Source organism: Chiloscyllium plagiosum, unplaced genomic scaffold, assembly GCF_037043375.1.
Source record: "Chiloscyllium plagiosum isolate Xiang-an unplaced genomic scaffold, Cpla_swu_hap1 HiC_scaffold_9, whole genome shotgun sequence".
Taxonomy (NCBI): Eukaryota; Metazoa; Chordata; class Chondrichthyes; order Orectolobiformes; family Hemiscylliidae; genus Chiloscyllium; species Chiloscyllium plagiosum.
The window spans coordinates 64,755,485-64,776,660 of record NW_028270147.1 but is presented as its reverse complement, the minus strand read 5'-3'; the positions used below and the strand labels follow the sequence as shown (position 1 = coordinate 64,776,660).

Here is a 21,176-nt window from a genome sequence, read left to right as displayed (position 1 = left end):
GTGTATGGAATGAGCTGCCAGAGGAGGTGGTGGAGGTGGGTATAATTACAGCATTTAAAAGGCTGGATGGGTACATGATTAGGAAGGGATTTAGACGGGTATGGGCCAAATTCACGTATATGGGACTAGATCAATTTAGGATATCTGGTCGGCACAGGCAAGTTGGACTGAAGAGCCTGTTTCTGTGCTGTTTAACTCTATCATTGTAAAACTCTATAACTGACAAATAAATTATGTTCATTCTGCATAATACTTGACCTGGGATAATTTGAAGCAAGCTTGGACCAGTTAGAGCTCAAACATTAATTATATAACGTAGAAGTAAAATAATGTTAGGGTTTAACTAATGCCCTATGAAAAATGAAAGAGACATAAAATCACTGTATTAAAAATAATCAAATGAGCCACAAGGCTGTTTTGAATATTCCAAATAATTGATATGTTGGTCTATAAACACATGGTATCAATGCATCTGGGCTTCATCATTTAGTTTCGGGACGGTTTCAGCAAAGTAGCTTAAAATTGCTTGATCACCAATTTCTTCATTTATCATTTTCCTTAGATGTCGCAAGTGTGGCACTGGAAAAGCACAGCAGGAGAATCAACGTTTTGGGCATAATTCTTGAAACAGCGATTCTCCTCCTCCTCGAATGCTGCCTGACCTGCAGTGCTTTTTAACGACACACTTTTCAACTCTGATCTCCAGCATCTGCAGGCCTCACTTTCTCCTATTTTCCTTAGATGCCCCATATAAACTCAACAGCTCACCCTGGGGTTATCTGTGGACTGGAGTCGTATGTTAATTTGATGCAGCTTGGCATTAATCATGGACCAAGGAAGAAAGGAGATTGATTGTACACTCCATGTAAATTATAAGAGTAATTTTAAGAGTTTGTCCTCTCAGCAAAGAGCCACACATGTTGTGATTATTTATTTAAAATATAGGCTTGATAAGACTCTTCCGCAATTAAAATGCTACACTCCTCTGGGCAATGGTCCCTGCTGGCAGTGAACATATAAAATTATCCTTCAGAGTTTTATATGAATTATGTACTCATTATAGTTTGACACTGAAAGTGTGGTACAGTTTCTCTATATTCTGATATCTCTGGCATTATCTCCACAGTTTAATGTATCACAGCAATCCAAGCTCTTTGAAAGAAATACTTGCATTTACGTAGCACGTTTCATGAACATCAGATGTTGTAGCGGTTGACTTACAAACAATTACATTCATTTGAAGTGCAGTCACTGTTGTAATGCTCACTGCCAATTCCCATACATAACAATGTAATAATGACTAGATAATCTATTTTTGTGACGTTGATTGAAAGATAAACACTAGTCACAACACTGGGGATTTCACCTGGTCTTGCTGCAATCATGGCATGGGATCTTTTATATTACTAAAGCATTCAAATGGAAGATTGATTTAATATCTCATCTGAAAGATTGTATCCCTGAGATTGCAGCAACCCCATATTTTTACAGCAGAATGTGAGTCTTAATTTTTTGTGCTCAAGCTGGAGAAGGATGTGAATCTTGTGATTCAGATGAGACATTGGTACCGGCTGAGCCAGTGAATACACAGTGACACTGTCAATGCACTTGAAGCTCTCTGGTCCATTATTAAATATAGTTAAACACTCTCTGGTACAGTCTCGTAACAGTCCAACCTCTTTGATACAGCATCAGTGCAGTTGAGATCTCTGGCCACAATCCAAGCTTTCTTGTGCAGTATTGTCACAATCTGATCTCTGTTACTGTATTCCCACAATCCTACCTTTGTGATACAATATCACTGAAATTGAGCTCTCTGCTGCAGTATAACTATACTTGAGCTCTCTGGTACTATATTGCCACAGGTCTTCTATCTCTTTGATACAGCATCACTGCTGTTAAGTTCTGGTACAGTATCACCAGTCTGAGCTCTTGCATGTAGTAACATCATAGCATGAGGTTTATAGTGGAATGTCAGTGTCAGTTTTTTATTTGAATGTTGGCAGTCTTTGTCACAAAATGTTGGCTTGGATGATGCCCAAAATACCTTATGGCTTCTTCTTGGTGACTTTAGTTGTGGAAGCTATAATCAGATTTTCTATGATTTTGCTCATAGTGAATTACAGGTTTTACACAAACAGACATTTTATGTTACTTAGAATTGCCAGGACTACTTATTTAATATTTTTTTGATAAACCCTTGGAGCAGAGAATATCAAGATGAATTTTGGTATCTTGAGATACTTTGAGGGAGAGTGTTCAGGACATAAGACCATACGACATAGGAGCAGAAATTAGGCCATTCAGCCCATCAACCATGTCTGATAAGTTTCCCAATCCCATTCTCCTGCTTTCTCCCCATAACCTTTGATTCCTTTGATAATCAGGAACCTATCTATCTCAGTCTTAAATATACTTAATGACCTGGCCTCCACAGCTTTCTGTGACAATGAATTCCATAGATTCACTGCTGTCTAGCTGAAGAAGTTTCTCCTCATCATTCTAAAGGGTCTTCTGTTTACTCTAAGGATGTGTCCTCAGGGCCTAGTCTCTCCTGCTAATGGAAACATCTTCCCAATGTCCACTCTCTCCAAGCCTTTCAGTACGCTGCAAGTTTCAATTAGATCCTCACTCATCCTTCTAATCTGCATCAAATATATACCGAGAGTTCTCAGACATTTTACGTATGTTAAATCTTTCATTTCTGGGATCATTCTCGTGAACCTCCTCTGGACTGGCTCTAGGACCAGTACATCCTTCCTGAGGTATGGGGCTAAATGTGGTCTGACCAGAGCTATAAAGCCTCAGAAGTGCATCCCTGCTTGTTCATTCTCGTCCTCTCGAAATAAATGTCGATATTGTATTTACCTTCCTAACTACTGACTCAACCTGCAAGTTAACCTTAAGAGAATCCTCAATTAGGACTCCCAAGTCCCTTTGCATTTCAAATTTCTGAATTCTTTCCCCATTTAGAAAATAGTCAATGCCTCTATTTTTCCTCCCAAAGTGCATGACTTCACACTTTCCCACGTTTTATTCCATCTACCACCTCTTTGCCCACTGTCTAAATCCTTCTGCAGCCTCCCCACCTCATCAATATTACCTGCCCCTCCACCTATTTTTGTATCATCTGCAAATTTGGCCAGAATGCCTTCAGTTCCTTCATTTAGATCATTAATATGTAAAATGAAAAGTTGTGGTCCCAACACTGACCCTTGTGGAATGCCACCAGTCACCAGCTGCCATCGTAAGAAGAACCCTTTTGTCCTCACTCTCTGCTTTCTGCCAGACAGCCAATCTTCTATCCATGCTAGTACCTTTCCTCTAACACCATGGGCTCTTATTTAACTCATACCCACTGCATGTCTTCACCTATCCCCACTTCACCACCTTGACCCTGCTACCCACTTTATCTGCAGCTCCCCCTACACCCACCCCGGTCCTGAAGAACAGTTACATCCTCTCTACCTCTGATGCTGCCTGGCTTGTTGTGTTCTTCCTGCCTCCTGCCTGTCTAAGCATTATTTCGAACAATGTGCTTTTCCTCCCTCTGTCATCCAGACAGCCCTCCACCGCACCACCTCCATTCCCTGTTCCACTGCTCTAAAACCCTCCAAACGCAATAAAGACAGAGTCCCCCTTGTCCTCACCTATCACTCCACCAGTCTCCATGTCCAATGCATCATCCTTAAACACTTCCGCCAACTCCAACTAGACCCCACCATCAAGAACACCTTTCCCTCCCCACCCCTCTCTGCCTTCCGCAAGGACCATTTCCTTCGACAGTCCTTGGTTTGTGCCACTCTCCCCACCAACCCCCACCAAACTCCCAGATACCTTCCCCTGCAACTGGAAAAGATGCAAAACCTGCTAGTACACCCCCGCCCCCCCTTACCTTCATTCAGTGTCCCAAACAGTCCTTCCAGGTGACACCTAGTTTCCAATCTAGTTTACTGCATCAGGTGCTCCCGATGCAGTCTTCTCTACATTGGGGAGACCAATCGTAAACCTAGGGAACAGTTTACCGAGCATCTCTTCTGGGCTTGCAGGGGCCAACCGGACCTCCCAGTCACAGCCCATTTTAATTCCCCTTCCCACTCCCTTTCCGACACAACCGTTCTTGGCCTCCTCCATTGCCACAACAAACCAAATCGCAAATTGGAAGAACAACACCTCATCTTCTGTTTGGGCAGCTGACTGTCTGGAGGACTCAACATTGAGTTCTCCAGTTTCAAATAACCTCCCTTTGCATCCCTAGACTCCCTTCCCAGGCCTTGTCCTCCCTTCCAGTACCCTCTATTTGTCTTCACATATCCCAACTTCACCACCCTGCCCCCGCCACCCCCTTTATCTGCAGCTTCCCCACACCCAGCCCCAGTCCTGAAGAAGGGTTACACCCGAAACGTCGACTTCTCAACCTCCTGATGCTGCCTGGCTTGCTGTGTTCTTCCAGCCTCCTGCCTGTCTACTGTTATTTTACTCAGCAACATCCTGTGCGGCACCGTGTCGAAGGCCTTCAGGAAGTCTGAGTAGATAAGATTGGCACATTGTGGAGGGTTTCTAAAGTTTCAGAAACCCAGGTGAAAGAGATCTTGAATCTGCAATTACAAGAAGTGAAATTCTTGTCTCTTGGGGTATTAGGTGGAAAGTATCAAAATATGAAATCATTAGACACAGTTCTCAGATTGGGTAGCACTCCAACTGCAGTATACAGCCTTGTGATCATTGAGAGGGATCACCAGATCTTGGGAGAATTGGAATGAGAATTGAAAACTCTTGTGCCATTCCTTAATTATATATTGTTCCAAAGTAAATAGGATAGCAGTTTCCAGAATATAAAAATATGCAGTTAAACAAGGAAATCAGGATATTGTGAAAGTATGAAAACTATGCAGGATACGGCTACAATGACATTAGTTGTATCTAAATCGTAACCTCTCATACTAAAGTAGAAATATGCCTAATATGAAGGCAAAATACTGCAAGCATTTGAAATCTGCTGAAAATCTGAAAGGAAAACAGAAAATGTGAGAAATACTCAGCAGGTCAGATAACATTTGTGAAAAATAAAGTTAATAATCTAAAATGTTGACTTTATTTCCCTCTCCATAGATGCCCCTTGACCTGCTGAGTATTCTTTGCATTTTATTTTTCTTAATAGATCAGTGTGGAAAGACAATACTGTGCCCATTGTGTCTAAATATAAATTAATTTAATTCATTGTACTTGCAAGCATGCATTCCAAAGGGTGGAATTCTCTTTATGGTCTCAACTGTGCAAAAGGTGTAATGACTGCAGAGTATTTCTATGCAGAGACATAATATGAAGCAGCTGAAAATGTACAGTAAATGAAAATCTGCAGCTGTCAAGTACAGAACACGAATCAAACAACAAATCTCCTCCCTGTCCTACACTAAGTTTTAGCCATTTTAAGGGCACTGACAGCAACCTAAGCCATGCTCTTTGAACTAATTGCCTTCAGGATACCATTAACCTAGATTTGAGACTGTTTTATTGGCTTCACATTTGGGCAGCTGCTCTATGAGTGCACAGAAAACAGATGTGCTAACAAATACTCAAAGCAATAGGCACTATAACCATTAATTTAGAAAATACAGTAACACTGAAATGTTCATCTAGTGAAAAATTATATTTAAGCCACTGAGCCATATAGTCCAAGAAGCTCTTTGATTGCATCCTTAGTCTGCCTAAAATTAGCTGATTTAATGTGGGGTAGTGTGAGAGGTGCTACAGTTTTCTTCAGGACCTATGAGCTAAAAATGGGGAGAACATCAGTTAGGGTTCCTGCTATTACTAAGTATTCAACAACAGAAAAACGAATGCATGTGAGCATTGGGAAAGGGCAAAATGAGTTTTCCTTTGTTTTACTCCATGAGTCAAATTCCTTGATATGCACAATACACGAAGAAAGATCATTTAGCTATGGTGCTGGTGCCTGTGGAATTTTAACCAATATTTTCTAGAGATGTGACAAGAAACCTGTTGGAACATAACTTGAAGGATCTTCATTAAATTGGTATCATCTTCTGTCACCCTCAAGCCACATGTTTTCACAGTGTAGGCACAGCTCTAGAATGACAACTCCAATGTATTAATACACTTTCCTGTGAGTTCTGTAGGAGGGGTTTGACTTCAGAAATATAACAAATATCCTATTGTTTTGAATAAAAATTTTAAAGCAGAAATTGTTCTGAATCAGGTACTCAAAACTGCTTTTTATCTCAAGAAGGTATTCAACAATGCTCCAAGTACTTTGGCCATGCTGCTGGTTCGCAATCATTTTCTCATTAAACATAGTCAGTTAAGAAATTCAGATAATTGCCCAACGTGCACAGAGCACAACACAAATGTAGTTGCAAAGAGAAAAGAAGATAAAGTAAATCCAAATGATGGTTAGCTGATGCAAAGCTTAGATTGCAAAACCTGTAGATTACAGGAGCTATTGCCTGGATTCTATGTTGTGAACAATATGTAGTCTACAGTGTTGTTTTTTAGAATGTAGAACTGCAATTTCTTTCTATCTTCAATGTAGAATAGATTTCACATGAAGGAAGTTAAAAATTGGGCCTTAAGACAAAATTTTACTCTCGGCAGATGCTGTTTTGCTTTTCCTCTCAAATTTTTCTTCATAAAGTATTCTCTGTGGTACTTTTGCTATAAAAGGCACAGAGAAATCTTTCTTCCCTGTCTTTAACTGTTTTTGAAAACGATTGAAGGATAGAGTCAAATTGGGTTTAAAATATTATCTTGGAGATTATCCTAATTAACACAATCCATCTCATTAAGTATTCATACTTAAATATTGAAAGGAATTTGCTCAGCTAATGACTTTGACATAGCAGTCCAGTTTTTTTTTGTTTATCTATTTTATCTGCATGTAATCTACAAATGATGTTTCTGACAGGCTCTTTTTCTTCTTACTGTATATTTTCATTATGTCTTTTGACAAATCAAACTATCAAAACATGCATGTAATAAATCTTACAAGCTGCCATTAAATGGTGTATAAAACTTGAACAAGCACCATTAAAAGAGGACAGAGGACAGAAGATGATAGGGACCAAAGATTTGTTAGCCTCCAAAAACTATGGACTCTGATGTAAACTATGATGCTATGTTTTAGGAGAAATGAGCCCTGCACTTAAAATTCTCTTTTCTCCCTTTGAGCAGATGGTGACATTTTACCACACTCTGCTTGCAGGCCAGAATTTCTCAGGAAAGTCCATATCAGATGGCTAGTTCATCATGAGCTTTGAGTTGCAAATGTTATGTTTCAGTCTACTAATTCGAGTAATGAATCTCATCTGGGCTACATTTGACTGTGAAACTTGTTTGCAATGGACAAAGCCGATATTAGAGAAAACACAAGAATATTTCTGCCTTTAAAACAACAGAAGTTGTAATATACAAGCCTGATTTCTCCACAACAGAACCACACACACTTTGAACTGAGGATTATGCTTGGGACTCAACCGCTTTAGGTCAAATAAATTCCTCTCTACGCTATCAATTCTAAACAAGTTCTAAATAATTGTTGCAAATGTATACTTGCCTGAATTCTTTGTTAGGCCATTTACCAAGATTATGATTGACTTGTAGTCAACTGAATATTAAATGTTGCATTTCAGAAGCCAGAAATTTATCCTGCCAAAAAACGAGTGGTGGTTAACTGCTAAAAATATATAAATCATGATGCTTGATTCCTTGGGTAACGATGTTCAATCAGTTCAAGAAAATTTATTTTGGTGCTCTACTAAACATTGTTAAATTGTGAAGGAAACCATCAATAGGCAAAAATATAAGTATAGCAAAAGGAATGTTGTGTAACCAAAGAAAGCAAGTGTATGCCATAGGGTATTTATTCTTTGTGAGTGTGTAAAAAGCAAAACTTGTAACACAATTAAAATAGAAGTCTGGAAGAATAATGATCAGTTAGAAACATCATTTGTGGATAATAGGTGAAGAAAACTGAGTGTAAATGCCAAAATTGGGTCAAAATCACAATAGACTAAGTGACTTGGGGAAAACTATAAGTAAAAAATCAACCACTAATAACACATCTTGTTGGGTTTTTTTTGTTGCTTATTGGGGTGGAAATGATGATAATTGATGGTATTGTCTTTATGTTGCAGGGACTATCTCAACGAAGACACCTCTCTACCCACTACCGACAGTAATGTGACAAGTAAGTAATGTACTCACAATTATTATTTCTACTTTAAAACATGCACTAAACAGTTACCAGGATTTTAGTGAAGCATAGTCTGGTACTAAGCACTACAAGGTGATTTTTAAATTATTTGTTATTTGTTCATGAGATGAGGGTGCCTCTGGCTAGACCAGCATTTATTACCCTTTTATTATTGCCCTGGAGAATGTGGGTGTGAGATGCTGTCTTGAACCGTGCAATCCATTTGGTGTAGCTAAGTCAGGGTGGTGAGTAGATTGTTTTTTTTGTCAGAAATGGCTGTGGGTTTGGAAAGTGCTGTCTAAGGAGCCTTGGAGAATTTCTGCAGTGCATCTTGTATAAGTTGCATAGTGGAGGAAGCAATCGAGTGAACTTCATTGTCACAATTATGTCAAGCTTCTTGAGTGCTGTTGTAGTTGCACTCATCCAGGAAAGTGGGGAGTATTCCATCACACTCCTGATTTACACTTTATAGATTATGGACAGGCTTTGGGGAGTCATGAGGGGAGTTACTCACCATAGGGATTCCAGTTTTTGAGTTGCTGTTGTACCCACTGTATTTATAAAGCTAGTCCAGTCCAACATCTTGTCAGTAACAACTCCCAGAATGTTGATAGTGGGGTGTTTCAGTGATGGTAATATCATTGAATGTCAAGAAGTGATGTTTAGATTTTACCTTGTTGGGGATGGTCATTGTCCAGAATTTGTGTACCATGAATGTTATTTGTCATGTCAACACAAGACTTTCTGTGTTTGTTTACAGACTATGGTATTGCTGGATATGTCAGTATTAATTGCCCATACATAATTGCCAAGATGATAGTTAATGTTTAACCACATTGCTGTGGGCTGGAGTCACATGTAGGCCAGACCAGGTAAAGATGGCAGATTTCCTTCCCTAAAGGACATTATTGAACCAAATGGGTTTTTATGGCAATCAGTAGTGATAAATGGTCACTTCTAGGCTAGATTATTTTGATTTAAATTCTATCATCTGACATAGAGGGGGATTCAAATGCATGTCTCCAGAACAATAGAGTTTGTGGTTCTGGATCCCTAGTCCAGGGACATTACCCCTATGCCTCTGCCTCCCACAATATCCTGGATATTTTCCAAATCTTGCGGCAATTGGAGATGAACTGCTTCAGTATCTGAGGAGTCATGAATGATGCTGCACATTGGGCAATCAGTGAACATCCCCATTTCTGCTGCCTTTGTTCTTCTAGGTGGTGAGTATAGTGAATTTTGAAATACTGTTGAAGGAACTTTGGTGATTTACTACAATGTTTCTTTGTTGCCACTTTGTATTGATGCTGATTGTTGAAGAGAGTGGATGGGGTGCCAATGAAGTGGGCTGCATTGTCTTGGAAGGTATTGAAGCTTCTTGAGTGTTATTGGCAAGTAGAGAGTGTTCATTATACTCCTGATTAGTACCTTGTTGATGGTGGACCAGCGTCAGTGAAACAGGAAGTGAGTTACTTGACAGAGTTCCCAGAATCTGACCTCCTCTTATAGCCACACTTCTTGTAGATGGGCTTGCACTGTGGCATAAATGTTATTTGGCATGTGTCAGGTCAAGCCAGGTCCATGTCTTGCTCCATATGAACGCAGACTGCGTTCTGACAGTATCCAGTCAGAAAATGATGCTGAGCATTGTGCGAATATCTCTACTTCTGGTCTTATGATCAAAATGGTCATTGATGAAGCAGCTGAAGATGGTTCTGCTTTATCCTCATTTAAGAAATATCCTTATTTAGGAAAGGATCAGTAAAACAATTAAGAAAATATGCAAAGAATGGCAAACCACCCATCAAAATAACCTAATTAAGGAAGCAAAATGTAACTAACATATTACAATTACAGTGGACCACCAGAAATGCAAAGTACTGCAGTGTGTATAATATATAAGATGCATTGCAGCAACTTACCAATCTTAACTTGTCACTATAAACTCTCACAGAAAATGACAAAAGCAAAATTTCATGAGAATACTATCATCTGCAATAGCTAATAGCTCCTTAGATCTGAGGGAGATAGAGCTTATGATAAAAGAAAAAAAATTGTATGATGCAAGTCAGTTGAATTCTTCAAGCCAGAACCAGGCCAAATGCAAAAATTGAGTAGGGAAGAGAAAAATAAGACTGGCAAAGAGAGAATGTGAGAATAGAATGGCAGTTAAAAGGGACCCCTGACATTTTCTGCATTTCCTGTAAATTTTAACCAGATAAGAAAAAGTTGGGTAGAGTATTTTAGAAGAAAAGATGGTGGTATATTCTTAGAGGTTCAGGGCAAGGCTAGGATACCTTGTGAATTTCTATGTAATAGAGGTGATGCTCACAAAATACCTGTGGAAATAGTAGAGGTAATGGTGCGGTGAAAATTGATAGGAAGGATATATCCAAAAGACTGGATTTAGAGTGTATAAGACAACTGGTCTGGATAGTTTACATCCAATTTTGTTAAAGGAAGTGGGAGTGAAGATGGTGGAAAGATTTGTCGTAACCTTCCATTATTCCCTCGATCAGGGGAAGGTGTGAGAAGGTTGGCGAGGGGCAATTGTGAGACCTTTATTCAAGGAATAATATTAAAACATTCTTAGTAACTACAAACAAGTTAATTTAACAGAAGTGGTGAATATTATTTTAGGGGTAAAAAAAAATCAGCAGGCACTTGGAATTAATTTAAGAGGGCGAGTGTCGATTTAAAGAAGACAAGTTGTAATTGGCTTAATTAATTGACCTTTTGATAATGTAATAATGAAGGTTTATGAAAGGAAAGCAATAGGCATACTCTAATTGGAATTTAATAAAATGTTTGACAATGTACTACATAAAAGGCTGATTAATGAAATTGATACTCATGGAATGGAAGATCGGTGTCAGCTTGGATAAATAGTTCACTTCAGGACAGAAAGCAGTAAGTTGTAGTAAATGGCATTTCTTAGAATTGAAGTTGGTAGAGAATGATATTCTTGAATGTTAATTATTAGGACCAGTGCTGTTTTTGATATCTGAATAATACTTGGGTATTGAAATACAGTGCTAAATTTCAAAGTTTGCCAATGATACCTAACTTGGAGGTGTGGAAGACAGTGAGGATGTTACCAAATGACTACAACAGAATGTAGATGGTCTAGCAGAACAAATGATAGATGAAATTTAATACAGAAGAGTGAGGTGATGCATTATGGCAAAAGGGACAGGGAAAGGCAATATATACTGAGTACATAGTTCTAAAAAGTAAACTGGGAATTCACATACATAGATTGCTGAATGTAATTGCTGAACTGTCAGAACATAAATAAAGCATATTGGATCTTGAACGTCATAAAGAGGTGTTGAGTAAAAAAGCAACACCTTGCTCAGCCACGACTTGCATTTTGTATCCAGATAAGGGGATCACCGCACTTTAGAAAAGATGTGAGGATTCTTGAGAGAATATAGAGATGTATTTAATAATTTAAGGGATGAAAGATATTAGCCACTGGGTTAGCTAGGCTTGTTCTCTTTTGTGCAGAGAGAGGGAAGCTTTGATAGAGATGCTCAAGATTATGAAGGTTTAGATGAGGTAAACAAAGAAAAGCTGTTCCCATTAGTTAATTTTACAAGGACCAGCGACACAGATTTAAGGGTTAAGTAAGAGATGCATAGGAATGTGGGCAATAACCTATTTTTATGCAGATTATCTGAAACTATGCCAATGAGGAAGATCGAGGCAAAGGCAATGAACAATTTCAAAAGAAAATTGGGTGGATATTTAAGGAAATAAATTGGCAAGACTCTAAGGATAAACTGAAGGAATGGGACTGATTGGATTGCTTGACACAGAGCCAGTATGAACTCGAATGGCTGAATCATCTCCTCCTGTGCTGTAACCACTCAGTGGGCTGAATTTTGTCAGGGAAATGGCTAGGGAGAACACTGCCAGGGAGAACATTTTGTTTTGGAGTCTACATAGATTTCAGGTCCTTCTTGCAACTAATCAACTTCCATTAACTTTTCTATCTCTTTAAGATTTAGGAGTTTACCTTACTGAGTTACAAACTAATTGGAGGTTTACAAATTCTTCAGTCTCAGCATTACAACCAGTAGTGAATGCCATTGCTGGGACTACACTCAACTAATTGGAGAGAATCATATTTTGTGAATCTGCAGAAAGTCAGCAAAAGGAAATATTTGAGTAAGAAATTAAGGAGTCGATAGAAGTTATTCTTTATTGGGGTTAAATGTATGTAAGCAAAATACATTTAAGAAAAATTATAAGAAAAAATGTTGAAACATTCCTTTTTCTCTTTATGATAAAATCTTTCCAAATAGTTTTAAATACAACTTTGATTTCTTTTATTTTGTATATTAATCTTTTCTGTTGTTAAAAGTAAATTGGCAGCCTTGTGTGAATATATGCAGTGACTGACTACCATGGTAATCAAATTGCAACATAAAAAAATGGTCTATCAAGCCAGGTTCACTTTGAGATCTAGGTTAAAAACAATAACTGCAGATGCTCGAAACCAAATTCTGGATTAGTGGTGCTGGAAGAGCACAGCAGTTCAGGCAGCATCCGAGGAGCTGTAAAATCAACGTTTCGGGCAAAAGCCCTTCAACAGGAATAAAGGCAGAGAGCCTGAAGCGTGGAGAGATAAGCTAGAGGAGGGTGGGGGTGGGGAGAAAGTAGCATAGAGTACAATAGGTGAGTGGGGGAGGGGATGAAGGTGATAGATCGGGGGGAGAGGGTGGAGTGGATAGGTGGAAAAGAAGATAAGCAGGTAGGACAAGTCATGGGGACAGTGCTGAGCTGGAAGTTTGGAACTAGGGTGAGATGGGGGAAGGGGAAATGAGGAAACTGTTGAAGTCCACATTGATGCCCTGGAGTTGAAGTGTTCTGAGGCGGAAGATGAGGTGTTCTTCGTCCAGGTGTCTGGTGGTGAGGCAGCGGTGGTGAAGGAGGCCCAGGACCTCCATGTCCCCGGCAGAGTGGAAGGGGGAATTGAAATGTTGGGCCACAGGGCGGTGTGGTTGATTGGTGCGGGTGTCCCGGAGATGTTCCCTAAAGCGCTAATATCATGTGCAGGTAAAACTTTGATGGATGTGGAAGGCTCCTTTAGGGCCTTTGATGGAGGTGAGGGAGGAGGTGTGGGCGCAGGTTTTGCAATTCCTGCGGTGGCAGGGGAAGGTGCCAGGATGGGAGGGTGGGTTATAGGGGGAGCGTGGACCTGACCAGGTAGTCACACACAGAGCGGTCTCTGCAGAAGGCGGAAAGGGGTGGGGAGGAAAATATATCCCTGGTGGTGGGGTCTCTTTGGAGGTGGCGGAAATGTCGGCGGATGATTTGGTTTATGCGAAGGTTGGTAGGGTGGAAGGTGAGCACCAGGGGCGTTCTGTCCTTGTTACGGTTGGAGGGGTGGGGTCTGAGGGCGGAGGTGCGGGATGTGGACGAGATGCGTTGGAGGGCATCATTAACCACGTGGGAAGGGAAATTGTGGTCTCTAAAGAAGGAGGCCATCTGGTGTGTTCTGTGGTGGAACTGGTCCTTCTGGGAGCAGATACGCGGAGGCGGAGGAATTGGGAATACGGGATGGCATTTTTGCAAGAGGTAGGGTGGGAAGAGGTGTAATCCAGGTAGCTGTGGGAGTCGATGGGTTTGTAAAAAATGTCAGTGTCAAGTCGGTTGTCATTAATGGAGATGGAGAGGTCCAGGAATGGGAGGGAGGTGTCAGAGATGGTCCAGGTAAATTTAAGGTCAGGGTGGAATGCGTTGGTGAAATTGCTCAACTTCCTCGCGGGAGCACGAGATGGCACCATGCAGTCATCAATGTAGCGGAGGAAGAGGTGGGGAGTGGTGCCCGTGTACTTAAGGAAGATCGACTGTTCTACGTAGCCAACAAGAGACAGGCATAGCCCATGGCTACCCCTTTGGTCTGGAGGAAGTAGGAGGATTTGAAGGAGAAATTGTTAAGGGTGAGGACCAGTTCGGCCAAACGAATGAGAGTGTCAGTGGAAGGGTACTGTTGGGGACGTCGGGAGAGGAAAAAACGGAGGGCTTGGAGACCCTGGTCATGGCGAATGGAGGTGTAGAGGGATTGGATATCCATAGTGAAGATGAGGCGTTGGGGGCCGGGGAAACGGAAGTCTTTGAGGAGGTGGAGGGCGTGGGTGGTGTCTCGAGCGTATGTGGGAAGTTCCTGGACTAAGGGGGATAGGACAGTGTCGAGGTAGGTAGAGATGAGTTCAGTGGGGCAGGAGCATGCTGAGACAATGGGTCGGCCAGCGTGGTCAGGCTTGTGGATCTTGGGAAGGAGGTAGAACCGGGCAGTGTGGGGTTCCCAGACTATGAGGTTGGAAGCTGTGGGTGGGAGATCTCCTGAGGTGATGAGGTTCTGTATGGTCTGGGAGATGATGGTTTGGTGAGGGGGGTTGGGGTCATGGTTGAGGGGACGGTAGGAAGAGGTGTCCTCAAGATGGCGTTTGGCTTCAGCGGTGTAGAGGTCAGTGCGCCAGACTACCACTGCGCCCCCTTTATTTGCTGGCTTGATGGTGAGGTTGGGATTGGAGCAGAGGGATTGGAGGGCTGCGCATTTTGAGGGTGAGAGGTTGGAGTGGGGGAGGAGGGTAGACAGGTTGAGGTGGTTAATGTCCCGGCGGCAGTTGGAAATGAAAAGGTGGAGGGCAGGTAATAGGCCAGCGCGCGGTGTCCAGTTGAATGCAGTGTGTTGGAAGTGAGCGAAGGGTCCTCGGAAGATGGGCGGGAGTCCTGATTGTGAAAGTAAGCGCGGATGCGGAGGCGGCGGATAAAGTGTTCAACGTCACTGTGTCTATTAGATTCATTGCTGCGTGGATGGAGGGGGATGAAGGTGAGTCCTTTGCTGAGGACTGATCGTTCGTCCTCAGTGAGGGGATGGTCTGGAGAGATGGTGAAAACTCGGCAGGGCTGGGAGCTGGGACCTGGTGTGGGTGTGGAGCTGGGAGTGGGGGCAGAGCTAGTAACTGGAGTAGGTGTGATGGTGTGGGGAATGGCGGTGGAGTCATGAGCAGGGGTGGTGTTCCCCTCAGGGTTCTGGGGGCCGTGTCAGCAGAATGCAGGTGAGTGGCATTGGTGGGGGCGGAAGTGGTGGCAGACACGGCAGTAGGCGTGGTGGAAGTCACTGAGCATGTGAGATCAGCGATGATGTGAGGGGCGGAAGTGATGTCACGTGTAATGCATGAGGAATTGTGAGGGCCGGAAGTGGTTGTGGGAGTGGCCATGATGAGGGGGGGAAGTGGCATCATCAATCAGCGTGGAGGTGGCAGCTGCACCAGCCGAATGGCTAATGGCATCCAAGCGGTTCCAGAGGCCGGGGGGATCTTCTGGAATGTTTGAGGAGCGCTGGTTATGGAGGTGGGTAGATAAAAGTTTGTTGTACTTACAGTTTTTGATGTTTGAGATGGAGTTGAAATACTGTTTGTTGAGAGTATGAATTCTCCTGAGGATGTAGGTTGAGAGTATGAATTCTCCCACCTCAACCTGTCTACCCCCTCCCCCACTCCAACCTCTCACCCTCAAAACACGCAGCCCTCCAATCCCTCTGCTCCAATCCCAACCTCACCATCAAGCCAGCAGGTAAAGGGGGCGCAGTGGTAGTCTGGCGCACTGACCTCTACACCGCTGAAGCCAAACGCCAACTCGAGGACACCTCTTCCTACCGCCCCCTCGACCATGACCCCACCCCCATCACCAAACCATCATCTCCCAGACCATACAGAACCTCATCACCTCAGAAGATCCCCCACCCACAGCTTCCAACCTCATAGTCCGGGAACCCCAAACTGCCCGGTTCTACCTCCTTCCCAAGATCCACAAGCCTGACCACCCTGTCTCAGCATGCTCCTGCCCCACTGAACTCTACCTACCTCGACACTGTCCTATCCCCCCTAGTCCAGGAACTCCCCACATACGTTTGAGACACCACCCACGCACTCCACCTCCCCCAAGACTTCTGTTTTCCCGGCCCCCAACGCCTCATCTTCACCATGGATATCCAATCCCTCTACACCTCCATCCGCCATGATCAGGGCCTCCAAGCCCTCCGATTTTTCCTCTCCGTACGTCCCCAATAGTACCCTTCCACCGACACTTTCATTCGTTTGGCCGAACTGGTCCCTTACCCTTAACAATTTCTCCTTCGAATCCTCCCACTTCCTCCAGAACAAAGGGGTAGCCATGGCACACGTATGAGAGCCAGCTATGCCTGTCTCTTTGTTGGCTACGTAGAACAGTTGATCTTCCGTAATTACACCGGCACCACTCCCCACCTCTTCCTCTGCTACATTGATGACTGCATTGGCGCCACCTCGTGCTCCCGCGAGGAGGTTGAGCCATTCATCAACTTCACCAACACATTCCACCCTGACCTTAACCTTACCTGGACCATCTCTGACACCTCCCTCCCCTTCCTGGACGTCTCCTTCTCCATTAATGACGACCGACTTGACACTGACATTTTTTACAAACCCATCGACTCCTGCAGCTACCTGGATTACACCTCTTCCCACCCTACCTCTTGCAAAAATGCCATCCCGTATTCCCAATTCCTCGCCTCCGCGTATCTGCTCCCAGAAGGACCAGTTCCACCACAGAACACACCAGATGGCTCCGTCTTTAGAGACCGCAGTTTCCTTTCCCACGTGGTTAATGATGCCCTCCAACGCATCTCGTCCACATCCCGCACCTCCGCCCTCAGACCCCACCCCTCCAACCGTAACAAGAACAGAACACCCCTAGTGCTCACCTTCCACCCTACCCAACCTTCGCATAAACCAAACCAAATCATCCGCCGACATTTCCGCCACCTCCAAAAAGACCCCACCACCAGGGATATATTTCCCTCCCCTCCCCCCCCCCCCCCCCCCCCCCCCCACTTTCCACCTTCTGCAAAGACCATTCCTTCATGACTACCTGGTCAGGTCCACGCCCCCCTACAACCCACCCTCCCATCCTGGCACCTTCCCCTGCCACCGCAGGAATTGCAAAACCTGCGCCCACACCACCTCCCTCACCTCCATCCAAGGCCCTAAAGGAGCCTTCCACATCCATCAAAATTTTACCTGCACATCCACCAATATCATGTATTGTATCCGTTGCTCCCGATGCGGTCTCCTCTACATTGGGGAGACTGGACGTCTCCTAGCAAAGCTCTTTCGGGAACATCTCCGGGACACCCACACCAATCAACCACACTGCCCTGTGGACCAACATTTCAACTCCCCCTCCCACTCTGCCGAGGACGTGGAGGTCCTGGGCCTACTTCACTGCCGCTCCCTCACCACCAGACGCCTGGAGAAAGAACGCCTCATCTTCCGCCTCGGAACACTTCAACCCCAGGGCATCAATGTGGACTTCAACAGTTTCCTCATTTCCCCTTCCCCTACTTCACCCTCGTTCCAAACTTCCAGCTCAGCACTGTCCCCATGACTTGTCCTACCTGCCTATCTTCTTTTCCACCTATCCACTACACCCTCTCCCCCCGACCTATCACCTTCATCCCCTCCCCCACTCACCTATTGTTCTCCGTGCTACTTTCTCCCCACCCCCACCCCCACCCTCCTCTAGCTTATCTCTCCACACTTCAGGCTCTCTGCCTTTATTCCTGATGAAGGGCTTTTGCCCGAAACCTCGATTTTACAGCTCCTCGAATGCTGCCTGAACTGCTGTACTCTTCCAGCACCACTAATCCAGAATCACTTTGAGATCTGACTTGTCAAGTATTATCAGCTGGGTTCACAGCAAATTATAGGTTCTGTTGCATGCTGAGAACCATGTATATTACATCAGGTAGGCATGATGCCATTTAATCTGTGAGATGTTGAGAATCCAGAATCCAAGTCAGACTCAACTTGTGTAACGAGTAGCTAACCACCCAACACTGAGAAGTCCTAGGACTCATGTGCAATTGATCCAAGGCACTGCTTTTGGACAACCATCCATCTGGACATGATAGAGGAGAGATTCAGCTTGGATGGTTATGCAAAACGGGCAGTCAGAATTTGATAGCCATTGTATTTTTGGATAGGCATGCTGCCAGCATGATAATTATTTATCACCCAATATCTAGTCGTCACCTTTTTTCTTGACATAAAATGAAAAGAAATTAAAATCAGGCTAAGTGTAAATCACGCTGCTGACTCATAACATTGTGCCACCATATTTTTACATTAAATTTCTTAAATGTGATAATCTGTTATTTTATTAGTATTGATGTTATAAGGACGTATTTCATGAACATATAAAGAACATGGTGATTAATGTTGTGTTTGATAAGGTTACTGTGTCTTTCATTTCAGTAACCTGTACAGACTTACTTCAGGTAACAGTTTGCTGCATACTATTTCAGTGTGCTCGAAGACAAACTTGTCAAGTCTCATTCACTTGGGTTCAGATTCATTAATTTTGTTTTATAAACAATACTCCCTGTAATTTTTCTTTTCAGTGTGTGGACCTCTGAGGTCCAAGCAAGGAATCAACTTCCATAAGTCAATCTGTCATCACATCAATTGGTGTGCGTAGAACTCCAAGGAACCTTAGAGTGGCTGCGCAGCTGCTCAGCTTAGAGGAGACATCATTAAATGTAGTTTACTTTGTTGTGTGTATGGTGTTTAAGATATACAAAGCCGAGTATATTTGAGTAGGAGTTGACTGTTTTTGATCCTAACTCCCACTCAACAATTTAACATGGATTGGAACCCTGGGGCATGGTACCAAAGCCACTATCTGGCCCAGACATTGTAGGCTCAAATCCCAACAAGACACTTCTGGAAATTGAATTCTGTCCATCCAACCTGTGGCTTCACACTAGTTAAAAATTACAATTATTTCAAGTAATGTGTTTAAATGGCTGTTACATACTAAAACGAAAGCAAATTACAGTAGAGGTAGAGGTCATGACTGTGCAAGTCTTTTAGTCCACTATGTACAAATGCATTTCTCCAAACATTCCCTTTTCCATAAAATGTTCACACACACTATCATTTACAATTACTAGTTATCCTGGATACCCAGTATACATAAGCACAACAATATTTATTTTTCATGAACTAAACTATGATAGTTCTAGTCTGTTCTATTTTCACCAAATGCTGCATGTGCATTTCATCCACTGTCTCTAAGGCATTCAGGTCTTTTAATAACATGCATACAAGTTGTTGTTGTTGTTAGTTTCTCTGGTATCTGCTCCATCTCGGGGTGATATTCCTTTCCTGGGGAATATCATTCCTGCGGTGAATTTTGATCAGAGCAAGATGCTTGTCTTTCAAATTCAGTATCTCTGCTGGATTAATGACTTCCAGATTATATTGAGTTGTTGCTGATATTTTGATTTGCATGCAAGCTGCTTCTTATTCTGTGTCCCAGTACCACTGTCCACTCGTAGCAATGACCTTGTATAGAGGTTCACACTGTAATGACAAATTTGGTGAGAGTTTTGCTAAACAGTTCATGAATCATCCAATTATTGCATTTCTTTCACATCCTATGGTTACTGCACCTCTGCCACAACCCCCATCTTGCCAGAATCCAAGGAATTTCTTTTTCCTGTCAGTACATTATCTATGCACTTAACTTCAAGTATCTTCAATTCCATTATCTTCTTCTTTCCTTCATTTTCCTCATCATGCTTTTTATTCTGCTGTTTTACGATTACTGACACTTCTGCTCTCAGTTGTTTATTATCAGTTGCCAGCTCCTGAAAAGATGATTTCTTGGCAGTCTTGTCTTTATTTAAATGTTTACGGCCTCTTTCATCAGTGGGGCTGCTGGTTCCTCGAACTTGTCTTTCAGTCAGGACTTGAGGACAGTTGAACCCTCTTTGACAGTTGCTGAGTCCATCTCAGACTCTCAAGATGATGTTCACAAGGAAGACATTCAAGACAATAGGAACATATTTTTAATTATGCGAGAATCTATTCAGCTGTTAATAACTTTGTGCCTCATATTAGTTGATGGTTCCATGTTCAGACTTGCTTTAGCTGTGATGAGTGGATTTTACTTAGCATGTATAATCTGGAACTTCCAATCCTAATTATTCCCATTTTATTGCATTCTCTGCTTCATCCGTCCTTCATTTGTGAGTATTATTCCTGTATATAGCCTCAGCCTTACCTTTGTGGACTTTGTATTTGGGTCACTGACTTGAGCCACTTTGCACTAGGCACTGGTGTCTATTTGACACTTCACAATCACTTGATGCTCTCCTTTGCAATTATCATTCTAACAGGCAGAAACCTATATACTGTACCTGTAAAGTGATTAATCAGAATCATCATCTGACATTTCAGTAGGCAGCTATATCTAAAGGTTAATTTGCTTCTTTCTAGGTACATATTTGCATGCAAATTCTTTCTGCTTCTTGCTATTAGAGCATGTTGAACATGCTTTCTTGCACTTGTACAGTGTCATGCACAATATTTACATATTTTTCTTAGTCCATGTTCTTTCTGCTGGCCCTTTTCTTTCCTGTTTTCAAATATGCTTGTTTGGTTTGGACAGTCTCCCAAAATAAATGCCACATCTTTTTGACCAATAATATTCTTTGATTAATATTTGTCAACTTCAGAGATCCTGCACAAGTTGGTAGCTTTCTTGAGAACACATTTCTTCTCTCTCAGTAGACATGCTGTCACGTAGCATCTTTTATGCCTAAGTTAATATCTGATGAGATCTTCCTACAGTTGTCCAAATTCACAATGTTTAGCTAAGTTTGCCAGTGTCATAGCACACTGAACAATAGTCTTCCTCTTGCCCATGGGCTCTGATGTTGAATATGTGTTGTCCGTAAGTAACATTAATATACCATTCAAAGGATGTCTTTAAAGTCTTTAGAAATTCCTCAGTCTGCTTTTCTGCTCCTCTGTGAGGTCCAGGGTACACTATAGCTTGTAGCATGTTTTCCTGAACATTGAATGCTGGGTTGCAACTCTTAATTTCTCAGTTTAAAAAA

At 42.5% G+C, this 21,176-nt stretch overlaps 1 protein-coding gene across 3 annotated transcripts in view; it reads left to right on the top strand.

The window, feature by feature from the left end:
- Positions 1-21,176, top strand: part of LOC148149155 (uncharacterized) — a 150,183-nt gene that overhangs the window by 48,109 nt on the left and 80,898 nt on the right. For all 3 annotated transcript variants that reach the window (XM_087990729.1, XM_087990728.1, XM_087990727.1), the window contains exon 2: positions 8,154-8,206. In XM_087990729.1, coding sequence (XP_087846855.1) covers positions 8,154-8,206 — 53 coding nt within the window. The remainder of the gene's footprint in view (positions 1-8,153; positions 8,207-21,176) is intronic.